The following is a 16,673-nucleotide window of genomic DNA, read 5'->3' on the forward strand; positions in this document are numbered from 1 at the left end:
TCACATTCACTCCATGTCCCTACATTTCTGATTGACCCTCGTGGGCCACTGTCCATTACAGAGCCTCTTTGATGAAGGCTGGCACCAGCTGAAGCTGCTCGTGAGGCCCCGGCAAGTCACTGGTTTCCTGGACGACCGGCAGATTCAGGAAGTGGCACTGGTGGAGCCGGTGAACCCGATCTACATCAACGGCAAGACGCAGGTTGCCAAGACGTTTGGGGCGGAGACCACAATTCCTGTGAGTAGAAGGGACACGGTTTGTTCAATGGCAGATCGGCAATGGTAAGACTATAGCCTTACTGCGATGCTATAATTACTTAGGTTGACACTGTGTATTTACTGGAGCCTTACGTGGGGCGTGTACATCTCACAAAGAATTTGATGAAAGCATTGAGCAGATGTGGTTTTCTATGCTGGACTACAGGGAAGTAGCACTGTTGCATGTGGGTAAACAATGGGATGCATTGTTGAGTGTAGTCTCATGATTTCAGTGCCGCCTAATGTGTTTGACTTTTTTTTTTTCCATCTCCTATTTAAGGTGGAGATTCAGAAACTGCGTCTTTACTGTGACCCTCATCAGAGCGAGAGAGAGACGGCTTGTGAAATCTACTCTGTGGTGAGACTAACCATCCACTGTGGGTAAAATCTATTGTTTTTCACAAACATTGGTGTAATAATATATAAAGGTAATGTGATAGCATCTCAACATAGAACAATACATATTTTACACAAGCTGGTGATATGGTATAGTGAAATATACAAATGTTTTCTCTTTTTTCTTCACAGGATGATGAGAGGGTGAGTGAAAAGTCCCGTATTTGTTTTCTGCTCTCTTTAATCATTTATTTTCTGCATTAGTGAGCGTGACTGCACTGTGTATCTGTCCCAGTGTCCGCTGCACCGTGAGCCAGCAGTGGAAGATTCGGAGTGTGATTGTGGACCTCCTGGACCTCCTGGACCTCCTGGACCAATGGTATGGAACCGCATCGCCCACCCTGTTGTCTCTCAATGCCACACACACACACACACACACACACATACCAAAACACACACACTCTGCCACACACACGCATACCAAAACACACACTCTCTGCCAGACACATGTACCAAAATACACACTCTCTGCCACACTCACATATACCAAAACAAACACTCTCTGGCATACACACACACATACCAAAACACACAGTCTCTGCCACACACATACATGTACCAAAACACACACTCTCTGCCACACACATATACCAAAACACACACTCTCTGCCACACACATATACATACCAAAACACACACTCTCTGCCACACACACGCACATATCAAAACACACTCTCTTCCACACAAACACACATACCAAAACACACTCTCTGCCACACACATATATCAAATCACACACTCTCTACCACACACATATACAAAAACACACACTCTCTGGCATACACACACACATACCAAAACACACAGTCTCTGCCACACACATACATGTACCAAAACACACACTCTCTGCCACACACATATACCAAAACACACACTCTCTGCCACACATACCAAAACACACACTCTCTGCCACACATACCAAAACACACACTCTCTGCCACACACATACACAAACTCTCTGCCACACACATATACCAAAACAAACACTCTCTGCCACACATACCAAAACACACTCTCTGCCACACATACCAAAACACACACTGTCTGCCACACACACATATATACACCAAAACACAAACTCTGCCACACACACACATACCAAAACACACACTCTGCCACACACACACATACCAAAACATACACTCTCTGCCACACACACACACATACCAAAACACACACTGTCTGCCACACACACATATATACCAAAACACAAACTCTGCTACACATACCAAAACAAACACTCTCTGCCACACAGACATATATACCAAAACACACACTCTCTGCAACAAACACACATACCAAAATAAACATTCTCTGCCACACATACCAAAACAAACACTCTCTGCCAGGCACACATGTACCAAAACACACACTCTTTGCCACACACACACATATCAAAACACACACTCTCAGCCAGGCACACGTACCAAAACACACACTCTCTGCCACACGCACATATACTAAAACATATGTTCTCTGCTACAAACACAAATACCAAAACACACACTCTCTGCCACCAACACACACATATACCAAAACACTGGTCAAAACACTGGACCCATCCTGGTCCTGGGGACCCAAAGGGGTGCACGTTTTTCTTCTTGCCCTAGCACTCATCCGCCCGATTCAAATGAAAGCCCTGATGACGATGTTGATTTCGTCAGTCAAGTGTTTAAGTGTTCCCGGGCAACATTTTAATCAGGTGTAAGAGTGCTATAGGGACAAAACAATTGGGACACACTGGTCTTGGGGACCCATTGAGTTTTAATGGCCTTGGTGACTCGTTGTACAGGGTCTCCGGGGTGAGACAGGAAGAACAGGCCCACCAGGCCCTGATGGTAAGCCTGTGAGTACAGATTAACGTCTTATATTATGTGATAACAACATTAGACACCACTCCTCTCACCCACCTCCTAAATGTGTTGGGAGAAGTTTTGAAGATCATCAGGGTTGGGGTTAATTCCATTAGAATTCCAGTTCAAGTAATTCCAAAGTCAGGCTTTTCAATTAGGAATATTTCGAATTTGGTTTACTTTGTACGTTGACTGGAACTGGAATGGAACCCAACTGTGTTTGACATATGTCATGTAATGGAAGTGATCATCAAATCTCCTTGACTACACATACAGCACAGGGAAGTTCAAAGGTGTTCGGACTGTTACATTTCTGTTATTGTTTTAATCTCTATTCCAGCACTTTATTTTATAGACAACGAGTGTGAGGTTATTGTGCAGACTGTCAACTTTCATGTTGTAGTAGTTACTTACATAGTCCCTTTCATTTTGGGGGGCATTTGAAAAAAAATCACAACTGGATAACCACTGTCATACTTGTTTTTGACCATGGAAACCAGGGCGGGTCTGGAGAACCTGGGTTACCAGGTGAGAAGGTGAGTGATCTGGTCAGTCTAAAAACTTGGCTTTCTGTAACACTGCAAACACTCAACGTATTATGAACTCCACAGTTATTAAAGGTAGATTCAGAAAGTTTTAAGAAACGGTTCCACACCAAGCAACACGTTTCTTGAGATGAGTACGATGCGTCACCTCACTCTAACAGAGTCACTGAGAGCAGCTGGTTTGTGCTTCACACCGCAACAACGCAGCTAGCTACGGGACCAAAACAGTGGAGAAGTTAGTTGATTTGTAAATCCACCCACTGTTTGCTTAGTGTGTCTACATCATCTGGCTGACCGTTAATGCAAACACTCATGGTTTCTATGCTAACCGTTAATATATCCATTCACTTTAATTGGACCTATGCTATTTCCAGCCCTTTGGCAAAGACCACCGGGTTGCCATTAATAGATACATGTTCAAAAGCATGACCAGCATATTAAAGCATAGAGAATATACAATACAACTGTTTGTTTCCTCTTCTTCCCTATCCCACACAGGGTGAGGTGGGCCCAGGAGGACCCAGCGGTGCACCAGGGCTGACAGGCTCTAAAGTGAGCTCCACTCTTCTGTGTGAATATGTTCGGATAAATATATTTTGGCTCTGAGCTTTGCGTAGCCCACTCACATGTTCCAACTCTGTCAATGCAGGGCGAGAGAGGAGATCCAGGACTGCCAGGGAAACCGGGCCCACCGGGCCCGAAGGTGAGACTCCCAACCTGACTCAAACCCATGGGTGGGGGATGAGAGGAGCCAAGCGGCCCACGCTGAGGCACCACAACGGTTGCTTCTGGCCGTTCTAGACTAGTGTTTTGAAGAGAATTTAAACAGATGGTCAGTTTGACTGGAGACAACACAGGCCGGCAGTGTCGTAGGAGAGACCCTCTGAGGCCAGATGGGGAGGAAATGGAAAGGTTTATGTTCACATGTTGCAGATCAAATCCTTTGGAAATGAAAAAAGGAAAAAAAAGCAATGAGTCAGCACTCTTAAATATGGCGGCAGGTCTTGAATAGTTTGACTTTTCACCAGCGCCTCACTGTGTCATGTTGAAATATAAATGAAATATTTTATTCAAGGGTCCTGCCTCACGACTGAACGTTGGCACTATTGGAATGCCAGGGAAAATGGTAAGAGAAAAGATTTGTCTGGGTCTTTTGACCTTTATCGAACAATTGATGTACAGTACAGCAACAGCCGCTGGGTAAAAACATGCCTTCCAATCCGTCTTTATAGGGACGTTCAGGTGAGAAAGGAGAAGCCGGACCTCAAGGAGAGACTGGACCAATGGTACGATCTGGTTTTGAGTTTTATTTATCGATGGTTGTCATCTGACCCATAAGGTTTTCTGTCATTAACTTTAGCAGCTGGCTTTAGAGACAGGCTTTTTATGTTAAAATGGAGCAATGTGTCTATGGAGCAATGGATAAAATATGTTGACAGTAAGTGAAACATGTCAGTCAGTCTCTCCGTCCTTGAGGACTGCCATGATTCTAATTTTATATTTAATTTCAGTCCTTCAAGGAAATTGCAAACCTGCAGCTTAATGCCTGTTGGAGACATTTTAAGATTTCCATTGTACGTCTTATCTCAAAAGATGAGACGCAGGACAGAACTAACGAGTTAAAGGACTGGTGCAATCAATCATCCGAGTCTTGGTACTTCTTATGTCGTCTCACTGCTCATCTTGATCTAATCTCTGCTGATCTGGATCGCGGCTAACAGACTAACGTACAAAAAGTATATGAATCCGCATCGGAGCCTTTCACAGCAGATGCTTTTAAAAGAAGGACGTCCAATCATACATTTTAAGGAAGGGGTTGCTTCAGGAAGCAGCCCATCTCTCAGGGCCTGCTGGATCTACCAATTGAGTTAAAGAGGGCAACTTCATAGCCTTACAGTGGAGACACCACCAGTCTGTTGTTCTACTCTCAGATGTGGGAGAAAGTTCTGGCTACGACAGAGTCCTCTCTTTCCAATTCCTCTCTGTGTCTGTACGTCAGACAGACAATTTGCACTGGGAGTTGACGGCCTTATTTCTGTAACTGTGTTGGATTTGGCATATGTATAGGGGGAATTTGATATTGACCTGTTCTGCTCCATTTTGTTCTAAAGAGATCTTTTTCTGTCATGCAGGGGGAACCAGGGCTTACGGGCAGAGATGGGGGGATGGGACCGATGGGACCAAAGGTAAATCCTCACCCCTACTTCCAACTGCAATATTGAGCTGATTTTAAAGAAATAGTTTTTTAAAAAATCAGTTAAGCCCATTTTCTGTCTCCCCATTTAAGCTTGGTTGTCTAAATCGATCTAGAGGCATTGGCAGTGAATCAGTTGTATCTAATTATTAGAGCTAGTAGAGTTGGTCAAGCGTGAAGCTTACAATGCCAGTGTTGTGGATTTAATTCTCCAAAGGGCCCCATGTGAAAATGAATGAACATCTTGAATTGCTGTGGAGAAGAGTTTCTGCTAAATGACTTAAATGTAAATATATGAATCAGTGTAGTTATTTAGTAATTACATGCTACAACATTTTGCTTTCATAAGCCTTTACATTGACATTACTTTTCTTTTGATGGTTCTGTAATGTACAGCATGAACATTTGAGGTAGACCACGATAACATAGGATAGTAAAATGCTATGCACCCTTTGCCAAGTGAATCATATTCAAAGTCGTCAGGGGTTTTTGGATATCTCGGCATGTTGCTACTTTGAATATCAATCCCATCAGCCCTCACTTGAGGGAACTTTTGATCCAGTTAAGTAAAGGATACCGAGCTGACCACTTCTGTCAAGTTGTCAAGTTGTTTAAATATAGCACTGGGAATTTGCAAACAAGAAAGCACGAAGGCTAGATTTGTGGATTCCCTTTCAAACCTTCTTGAATGGTACACCAGTTGAATTCCAGCCACAAAGCCATTTGGCAGTTATCTTGTTATTGTAACGCAATTTTCATCTCAGGAAACACTTGAACTGTAATTCTAACAGGCCCATCAGTCTGTGTGCAGGTTGAGCAGTGCTTTCACCATAACAACAGGTCACGTTAACACTCTAAGTTTGTACCACACGTGAACCACATGCTGCGGGTACAAATTCCACTAACACAGAGCCACGTGGTTACCCAGTGCCAGCATAGGAATTTCACGACAGCCATGGCCGTTGTTGCCCTTCACTCTGGAGGTGATGTCCCGAAAATCATGGTATACCCTACTGCCACCAAGGCCTTCGTGCCCCTGCTACTGTCAAAATATTGGGGTCAGCAGTTTGTTCCTAAGTTTGTTTGTCATTTGCAACTAAGAACAACCACAAGAATAGACTACAAGCAGGTATGCAAGCTAGCTAGTTCCCGATAGATAGCGGACTTTAGTGCTTAACTGAATCAAACATCGCTGTTTTGGAAGGTGCGTTCATGAGCAACTGAGGAAGTTCCGACCTCCGAGTGGGAGAATACACCTGAATGCTTTTTGAGAGCTCCGAGAAGTAACATTAGGTTTGACATCACATGACATGGCAGTGTTTGTGATGAAACATTTTAAAACAACATTTTAAAGCTGTTTAATTGCCCTATATTATTGATTTCATACATTTTTATAAGTACAGGTGTCTGGAATTACCTTTTGGGGTTCTAAATTATGCCACACCCACCAATCCTTTCTAGTTCAACATGGTTTAATTTAGGAAACCCTGTAAAGTATAATCTATCGATTCCCCTACTTAGCCACGCCTCCTCTCCAGAGGTTCTCCGGGTCCAAGGCCTTTGTTATTTTGAGCCATTAAAGTCTCCGCCAAGGACCCACAACTGAAAGTAGATTAAAATATGAACCATTGTATAAGGGATAGCAGCAGTGAGGTTCCCCCAAGTTAACACGTACCTGTAACAACATTATCAGACTTTGCACCGGCAGTGTCAGTGTCCAGTAGTACAAAGGGAGTAGTGCAGCAAGGTCTCTGAGAGGCTGGGGGGGGGTACATTTAGTGATGGGTCACAGAGTTCAGCAGGGTTACAGTAGATGGAAAGAGATTGCCTATATATCTACACCCTTTTCCTTGTTTTTTCAGTTGAAACTTGGTCTCCAACACACCTTTTACTCTTGTAATAACTTTAGCACAGTTAGACTCCGCTGCTAAGGGCTGCTTCAAAGCAGTGGGGAGACAAGTTGTGTTGCCTTTTCGTGTTTCTGTGTTGCTCGGGCACAGTAACTTTTGGTGAGAGCAAAACAAATCTGTTGGTGGAAACCTCACTGATGGCGGCAAAGATTTTTTTTTCTTTAGTTATTTTGGCCAATTGCTTTCGACCAAGTACTGACTCTCGATGTCTAAAAATGTTTCCATGTCATTCATGTTTATTTTAATTGTATAAAAATGTTATACTTAAATGTACAAATGACGCACCTAGTTCTGTCATTATAAATGGAACAACAAGGTGTGGTGACCAATAATAAAAAAATATATATTTTCTTTTATGTTTTAAGTAAATAGCTAATAAAGAAAGGTGCCAGGGTGTTAGTGCATTGGGCCGGGTCTGTAGAATAGTGTACGTGGGTGTGTTTGTGTTTATGCAAGAGTATGTGAACGTATGCATTCATGCGTGCTTGCAAACGCGTGTTTCCAGTTACTTTGAATGAGACATGCAGTCACCTGTTTTGATAGTTCAGGCGGGTGTCCAGAGGTCTGGGTCCTGGGTCCCATCACAGGGGATGTTTTTACCCTACTGGCAGAGAGCCACGTTCACACTCAGGGCCCAGTGGCCCGTATCAAGCCATAGGCCTGTACCTGTACTCACAAACCCCTGCTGGCAACATGTCCTGCTGCTCTGTACACTCAGTGTGTGAATGTCTGTGAGGTCATAGCATCACAATTTGCCTGGCGTCCACCCAGAGACCTTCTGTAGCTCGTTGACAGAGAGACATGAATGTGTAAATACAGATGTGTCTATATTCACGTGAACAAAATGACATAAAACATATAAATCTAGACGATGTACCACCATTATACAACATATATCAAAGAATTCGTTTTCATTTGACTATTAGCTAAATGTCGGTTTTCTGGAATTAGATTGCATTTGGACTGAAATTATACCCGATATTGAAATTGTGCCACAGTAATACCGACACAAGGGAAGTGAAGTCATTTACCACAGGAATCAATGAAAAAGAAAATATGGCATAAAAAACATGCTTTCTGGGTCTTACACGCCTCAGGATGTCTGGGTTGTACTCAAAGTTGTTTTTCATCTATTGAGACGGACATAAATCATGTGCCACGAGCTGAAATATTTTCACTCAATCAAACATCTTTCAATTGGACATTTGTTCTGGTAGCATACATTGAAGATGTTTACTGTATGTGTTACAGGGACTTTCTTGTTTAGTTCGGTGCAGTCTAAGTATACCAGGCCGGCTGAGTTAGCTATAGGGCATCACGTTGGAAAGGCATGCATTGTGTCTGCTTATATTGGGATTATCACTGGAGGAAGAAATGCCAATGGATTTGGCTGGGTAAGCTGTTATTACTGCTTAATTACATACCTCAAATAGATGATGGGCCATTCATGTTGGGTGTCGGTGTTAGCAAAGCACACATCTGCTAGTCATCAGCTGATAGTCAAACTAAATCAATGGCAAAGTGATGCATTTGGTTTTGAATGTCTTTACGCTTTATTAGTACGTTAGCCCCCTAATCTGGCACTCACCTCTGGGAATAAACACAACCTCTCCATGTCTCAGGCAAGGTTATGTTTTCACTGATTTGGAGTTCCCTGAACCACTTCTGCGATTCAAACATACCTCAGAGGACTTCAATGGAATATATTTTTATTGGAGGTTTTTACTACACACCCAACGTTTACAGAGGGCACCTCTAAAGCGAGCTTCAGCAGACAGTTGTACAACCCCTCCATGTCGACCGTGCTGGCAGATTTACTGGTTGTTTTGTGACAGCCCTCTCTCAGGTCATATTCTTTGAATTCCAGGGAAGAATTGCAATCCTTCTGCTTTTGGCCAGGTTTTTATTAAGAATTGGTTCCCATTTGGCTTAACTGGTTAAATCATGTTAATTGACGCAAACATCTAAAGATCTGAGAAATACACCATTGGAATCCAATGTTTTATTATCACCATGCGATGAAACAGGTTTCTGCCTGGCTCTGCCCCCTGGACAGGAAGCCCTAAATGAAAATAGAAATGGTGACTTGTTTATTAATAAGAAAAACTAAAAAGCGCTATGGTTTAAATATAATATTTTACAAATGAATTCCAGAAGACCAAAGCTGTGGGCGTACAGGTGAATTTGACCCGGATCTTAGATTAATGAGCGCCGGAGGCCTGTATTATCAGGAGAAGAGTCATAAACCACCTACCCCTCCTTTATCCGGGCAGCAGTTACTGTACCCACAGTCCTTTATCCGGGCAACAGTTACTGTACCCACAGTCCTTTATCCGGGCAACAGTTACTGTACCCACAGTCCTTTATCTGGGCAACAGTTACTGTACCCACAGTCCTTTATCCGGGCAACAGTTACTGTACCCACAGTCCTTTATCTGGGCAACAGTTACTGTACCCACAGTCCTTTATCTGGGCAACAGTTACTGTTCCCACAGTCCAATCTATGCATTAACTGTTCATCTGGGCAAAGCAGAAGGAGATACTTCCCTCTGCCCTCTCCATCTCTGGCAGAGTATTACAGTATTCCTAAAATCCCTGACAAAGATAACCCATGTCTGTTTAGATTACAGGATAATAAAAATAAGCTAAATACCACAAAGCTAGTAAAACCTACATTTCAGGCCAAGTCTTTTGCCCTAATTTCTTTCATCCAACTGGCTCATTAGATGAACACATGTGGTTGGCTGTTGGGATGTGGTCTGCCAGTTTCGTTCGTGAGGTATATGAACATGCACACACTCACACAAAGCTCAAAGCAAATGTAAAATACAACACTATACACACTTTCAGACAAATAAAACTCAAATTTGCTGTAAAGATTGTTGATTTACCCAGTTGTTTCTTAAATAATACTAAAACCCTGTCTGTCTATGCCAATTAATGTCAATGAACTCTAAACTGTAGACATACTAAAACCCTTTTCACTAGTATGGACCAGGGGAATCCACCCCATAAAAACTAGTTAAGGATAAAATAAGTCTTCCTTCTTTCAGTTCAACAATGTCTTATAAAGGCTGTTATGTCGATGTCATTGAGCATGTATTTGCACTAATTTGCCTGCTCACCGTCAACGTTATTTAAGACAGACTCAAGTAAGGACTGTCTGTGTGCACATTGGATGAATCAGCTTGGGTCCTTAATAAGAGTGTTTGTTTTCCACAGCATTAGAAAGGGTGGCTATAGAATTAGATTTTAGGTACTCTTTCAGAAGATAGGCTTTCTGATGTTGTCCGATAATGGGCAAAGACTCTGCAATCCTAGCCTCTTATATTATGTGGTTTGAAAAGTTCTATACTCTAACTTGTTTTTTGGCAGTTCATTATGTAAGTCAATTTAGAAAACTGCTATATTTGGCTTTAAGTCAAAGGATAAGCATGATCCTTTTACATTTGCTTTGCCCTGTTTAGAGAGATGAATTAAAAACAACTTGTGGAAGGTAGGAAATGTAGACTTTAAACCAGGAAATGTGGTAAATAAAAATTATTGGCATAAATGCAAAACAGTTTTCTAAATGGAATACTAATTTCCCATTGTTATTTTCCACCAGCTTACACAAAATAGTTTATGATTCCAGGACTTGGAAACTAGCCAGTTTCCTTTTTTCTCTGGCAATTAGGAAAATGTCCTCTTGTGTGTAGCTGCATGGACAGAAAATGTGGAACTCCTAGTAAATGTGTCTTTCCTTTGTTTGGTTCCCTTGTCAATTTTGTCAGCTTGTTAGTAATTTTAGTTGTTTTAGTTTTTATCAGTCTACTATAACTCTGGACTGCTCTACTTCTGTTGGACAAGGCTATATGATTGTGCACACGAGGGAAGTTAAAGGCAGCGTAAATATTCATTATTTCATAGAAAAAAAGCAATGACTAAAATGATAATCTAAAATGTCAGAGTTTTAGTCATGTTTTACATTTTTGTTGGCTACCTCTTACCTCCCGTCATGTGCAGAATCAATGTACATTAAGGCTTTTTTCCAGAGTTTTCATGAAGTGATAGAAACTCACACTCAGTAAGACTTAAATAGCTGTCAAAATCATCACTGTATGGTTGGAACTGTCGTTTCACATCCGCAGTGGATATAAAGCGCTTCTTTTGGTTGTGCTCGCCAGTTGAGGGTGGAGACACCACCTGGTATCCTTACCATGCATTCAGGCAACAGAAGGAGGTGGCCATATTGGACAAGGACAAATGGCCTGTACAATCCCCAGTTTCAGGTCCAACAAGTCAAAAAAGCCTGTTATGTAGCAAGCTACAGTAGGAGGAATACAGAGAGCCTTTTTTATATGCCTTGTTTTGTAATGAAACTCTAATGTGATTGTAATGCCCCATTAAGCCGCCAAAATCAATGTGTGGGCCCTCATAATTAAAAGGCACTGACATGCAGAAGCCTAATAATGGGACACTGGCTTCCCATCATAGTCAGTATTGAACGTGCTGCGGTTTCAGTGTATAAGGGAAAACAAACAACAGACTTCGTTATACAGACCTTCTAGACACTGCCAGGATAATACACTCCATCAAGCGCTGACGTACACACACATACGCATGCACACATTCGCATGTACACACAAAAACAGACACACGCTCACAAAACATGTTCTGGTAGCTCAGTGAAAACAAAAACAACTAGGAGATAGGACCCAAATTGCATCCTGATTTCACTGTAAATCAAAGCCTTCTCTGTGGTTGCTAGTTTCCAGCTCAGCTATTGAAGCGTGATGATGTTTGAATGTGGAGGAGAATGGGGACAGTGGACAAGGTTATCACTTCCACGGTTCTCACTGTTGCTTATGTGCTTTTAATCAGTAAATGTATTATGCTTACCATCATCACTTTGGAATGGATGCAGAGCAAGTCTATGCAGAACAAGTCTATGCAGCTTTCTCCTCAAGGAAATAATACAGCTTCCATTAAAGAGTGTGTATAGTATATCATCTGCATTGCAGCACAATATTTCGGCCTACTTGTTATTTTCCTATATAAGAAGTATTACAATTTCCAGTGGCTGCAGTATATTTTGCTACCAATTTGAAACGTTTCTGTTTTGGTCATATTTGTATGCCCTCTGCATATGTTAGGTTTAAGACAGACTACATGTTTGGCATTTGCGTCATAAAGTATTTTTTCAAGTGACATTGTTAGTTAAAATGTTTTCTTTAAGGGGTAAGGATACAGGCTAAAAGTTGAACATGACCGTACCATAACGATACAGGCTAAAAGTTGAACATGACCATACCATAAGGATACAGGCCAACAGTTGAACATGACCGTACCATAAGAATACAGGCCAACAGTTGAACATGACCGTACCATAAGGATACAGGCTAAAAGTTGAACATGACCGTAACAAAAGGATACAGGCTAAAAGTTGAACATGACCATACCATAAGCATACTGGCTAACAGTTGAACAAGTACTTTAACAATACTCGTAGGGTGCTGAGGGAATGAACAAAACAATGGAAACTTAACACAGGTGCCCATTGTGGTAAATATACAGTAATTTTCAGACAGAGAATGCAGTTTGGTCTTTTTTTTAGATCAACTGCATTGTCTTTGAACGAAAGTCATGTCATGGCATGGCTGGCCTGCCGTGCCAGAAAGATCCAAAGTTGTCTCTCCCTCATCTGGAGCAGGGACACCTCTTTTTTGTAACGGCCCTCACCTGTGTTCACCACTGTCACTGTCCCTGTTAAAGTTCTTCCTTCCCTAGTGTGTGTTGTTCGTGATTATTTTAGATTCTGTTCCTTTTTGTAACATTGTTCAGTTCCAGTCTTGCTTTAGTTTTGTTACGTCTTAGTTATTCTGATTTAACGTCCTCCATTCTCCTGCCTCTTCAACTGTAACTTTACAGCCCAATGTCAGTAAAAAAGGAATTATTTACCCAGTTCACAAGAACCTACACACTTGCCCGTACTCATGTCACTCTTCGCAGGTCTGGTCACTGGCGAAATCTGCATGGGGTCCTCCTTGTCATTTAAACCAGAACCTCTACAATTGTCTATTTTCTAACACTTACAGCGTTCAAAGATTTATGCCTTTACCCGGTTTATTGGAACTTTGGGGCGTCTGCTTGTAGAAATTACAGGGTCTGGTGGCTTGTAACTTTTTATGTGTGATGCATGCAGGGCACTTCGTAAGAAAATAAAACCAAATTGAAAGATAATTGACCACTTCCCTCACCACCCTACCAGTATTGTTAAAATACTTGTTCAACTGTTGGCCTCTATCTTCATGGGTAAGGTTGGGTAAGGTATCCAGATACGGCTATAGTATCCAGGGTAAGGTATCCAGATACGGCTATAGTATCCAGGGTAAGGTATCCAGATACGGCTATAGTATCCAGGGTAAGGTATCCAGATACGGCTATAGTATCCAGGGTAAGGTATCCAGATACTGCTATAGTATCCAGGGTAAGGTATCCAGATACGGCTATAGTATCCAGGGTAAGGTATCCAGATACGGCTATAGTATCCAGGGTAAGGTATCCAGATACTGCTATAGTATCCAGGGTAAGGTATCCAGATACTGCTATAGTATCCAGGGTAAGGTATCCAGATACGGCTATAGTATCCAGGGTAAGGTATCCAGATACGGCTATAGTATCCAGGGTAAGGTATCCAGATACTGCTATAGGATCCAGGGTAAGGTATCCAGATACTGCTATATTATCCAGGGTATGGTATCCAGATAGTGCTATAGTATCCAGGGTATGGTATCCAGTTGACTACATCTCCTTCAGCATTTGTAATCTTAGTTTTTAGAAGATACATTGTTGGATGGAAACAATGGAGCTTGGAAAAATTGCCTTTCTGTACCCTGTTACTGATAATGTTCATACTTTAGTATTGCATGATGTGGTATGATTGATATGATATGAATTTGATAAATTATTCAGTATAAAACCATTACTTATGCATTCTTGCCTAAATTCACCCATAAACATTGTACATGCCTACAATACTACTGTAACAATGTACTCAGTGCTATTTACATAACCAGCTACCTGGCTATCCATCTTCTTAAGGAATATATAGGTACAGTACCGCTAGATCTCTTGAGTGTTGCTCTTATGACTTTTTTTGGGAGAATAATAAAGATGGAAAAAATATTGGATGTGGTTAGGGCACAGATTGGCTGTCAAGGAACAGCCTTTGCATAGTGGAAGTGTTTTGAGGCTGAACAGAAGTAGAAGGTCCCTACCGTGAACCCTGATATTTGTAATTTACCACTGGAGGATTGGCCTTCCCGCCTACGATCTAAAGCCAGAGTGACCTCTTGCTCAGAAAAAGGGAAGAACAAGGAAGAAGGAAAACAAATATTTTTCTAATGATGAACTCCACCCCCCCCCCCTCTTCTGTAGTCAAACCGAATCACTAACTCTTAGTCCCTTTGAGCTGTCATTGTTTTTACGTGCCGTTACCGTATAAGGATTCTGACTGATAGTCGTGCGTGTGCTATATCATTGTATGCTATATCATCATTTGCTGAACAATGAAGGTGCTCTGTCATAGTTTTCCTATCAATCCTTCCTTCCATCTTTCTCTTCCTTTCTTTCACAGGGAGACAAGGGAGATATTGGAGTGTCTGGTCCTGATGGACAACAGGGGGTACCGGTGAGTCAGCACTTTGCTAGCTATAGTTGTGCGTGTGTGTGTGTGTGTATGTGAGAGTGTGTGTGTGTGCGTGCTCGCATAGTCACATTTTACAGACTGAGTGGGGATAGTAAAACATGAAGCATGCGGAGACCTGGTACCCCAGGAAGGAGACAGTGGATCGGAAGAATTCACTCTTTTCAGCCTTGGCGTACAGCTTGTGCTCCAACAGTCTTCCCAACACCCCTCAAACTAAACAGACATGTTGGTCACGTGTGGTACTGGTACACCAGGATGTCGTCAATGTACACCACCACACCGCGACCAAGCGCGTCCCTGAATATTCCATCGACAAACGACTGGAAGACTGAGGGAGCGTTGGTGAGCCCATATGGCATAACCAGGTATTAGTAATGCCTGGATGTAGTGCTGAAAGCGGTTTTCCACTCACCCGCCTCCCTGAAAACTGGACCCGGCCGGGGAGATGGACGATCCCCTGTTTGAGCGACTCCTGTACGTACTCCTCCATAGCCACAGCGAGAGGGTACACATGTCCCCGAGGCAGAACAGCGTTGTCTAGAAGGTCGATTGCACAGTCCCCTGGACGGTGTGGAGGCAAATGGGTAGCCTGGGTCTTGGAGAAGGATGGGGGCCAAGGGCGAGTTGAGAAGGGGCCGTGCAGACCGCTTTCGAGGCCGCAGCAGGTTGGTCCGGGTTGGTCCGGGCCTTAGGCGCTTAGGCACCGTAGTTGCCAACAATTCGGTAGGCCAAAAGGCCCAAATAGATATACTAGTAGAACAGGTGCACAGCGCTAGACACGGCTAGAAACGAATGGACACTCTACCAGCTACCAGACATTGAGACGATACTAGACAATGAACTGGGGAGCTTAGGGAACATACATACACCCACTAATGGGGAATGGGAATCAGGTGAGTGTGGTAGAACGAGACAGTCCGCTACATTCAAGAGCGCCTTGTTGAGAGGGATTGGGAATGATGGCGACTAAAAGGCAGGTGACGTGGACTGGCGCAGGGGAGGCGGTGTAGGAGACGCTGCTCCGGGAGGGGCTGTGACAAGTCTTTTCGTTATTAAACACATCTGCTGGACACTTTTGTTAATATGTGCAGAAAAACAATGTTTCAAAGTTTGGTTTACGTTAATACTATATTTCAACAACATATAATTCATCTCTTATAGTCATTTTCTGAATTTGTAATTTTCCTTTGTAATACATAGTATAGATGTGCCCGAAGGCTCTTGTCAATACACAGATCGAAGCTACAGTGGCTTTAGGCCCATAAACTGAATGTGGAGACAAATATAGTGCCTGCAAACAAACCCTGTCAACTCAGCAGAAAAAAAACCCCCAACTATAATCAGCAACTTCTTTACAAGTGGCTTCTTATAAAGATGCGTAAAGAAAAAATGCATTAGGAAACAGGCACGCAACCTCGTATTGGTGCCACACTAAGTGCTTGGCCACAATGTTTACTAACCTCTGTGCCTGGGATACAGCACCGCCCAGCGCCCACCACACCGCTTAGATGAAGTTCTTCAACTGCAACAGTACCTCTGGAGAGGAGTTGCCATAACAACAGTGAAATGTACCGGTGCGATATCTTTATTCGATCATCTTGTTGTTGAAGGAAATGCAAGGTTGTAGTCTTTTTAAGTTTTTTTTTTTTAAAGTTTGCAGTTCTTATTAAAAATTGCAGATGGGATTTATAGAAAGATTTATCAACCCTTAAAAAAAAGCTATTCATTAGGAGCCACATAACAATTAAAATGTTCTTCTGCCGCTGGGTTTATTGTCTGTTGCATGAAACCGACTCAAATTAGGACACAAAATCTGTCAGGCTTCCC

At 42.4% G+C, this 16,673-nt stretch overlaps 1 protein-coding gene across 1 annotated transcript in view; it reads left to right on the plus strand.

Annotated features, from left to right (window-relative positions):
* Positions 1 to 16,673, plus strand: part of si:dkey-225n22.4 (collagen alpha-1(XXI) chain) — a 44,207-nt gene that overhangs the window by 10,525 nt on the left and 17,009 nt on the right. Inside the window, exons 7-18 of the mRNA XM_034289275.1 lie at positions 62 to 238; positions 539 to 616; positions 787 to 798; positions 890 to 973; positions 2,447 to 2,500; positions 3,008 to 3,043; positions 3,551 to 3,604; positions 3,702 to 3,755; positions 4,128 to 4,178; positions 4,285 to 4,338; positions 5,185 to 5,238; positions 14,775 to 14,828. Of these exons, the coding sequence (XP_034145166.1) occupies positions 62 to 238; positions 539 to 616; positions 787 to 798; positions 890 to 973; positions 2,447 to 2,500; positions 3,008 to 3,043; positions 3,551 to 3,604; positions 3,702 to 3,755; positions 4,128 to 4,178; positions 4,285 to 4,338; positions 5,185 to 5,238; positions 14,775 to 14,828 (762 nt within the window). The remainder of the gene's footprint in view (positions 1 to 61; positions 239 to 538; positions 617 to 786; positions 799 to 889; positions 974 to 2,446; positions 2,501 to 3,007; positions 3,044 to 3,550; positions 3,605 to 3,701; positions 3,756 to 4,127; positions 4,179 to 4,284; positions 4,339 to 5,184; positions 5,239 to 14,774; positions 14,829 to 16,673) is intronic.

Source organism: Esox lucius, chromosome 21 (genome assembly GCF_011004845.1).
Source record: "Esox lucius isolate fEsoLuc1 chromosome 21, fEsoLuc1.pri, whole genome shotgun sequence".
In the NCBI taxonomy this organism is placed as follows: domain Eukaryota; kingdom Metazoa; phylum Chordata; class Actinopteri; order Esociformes; family Esocidae; genus Esox; species Esox lucius.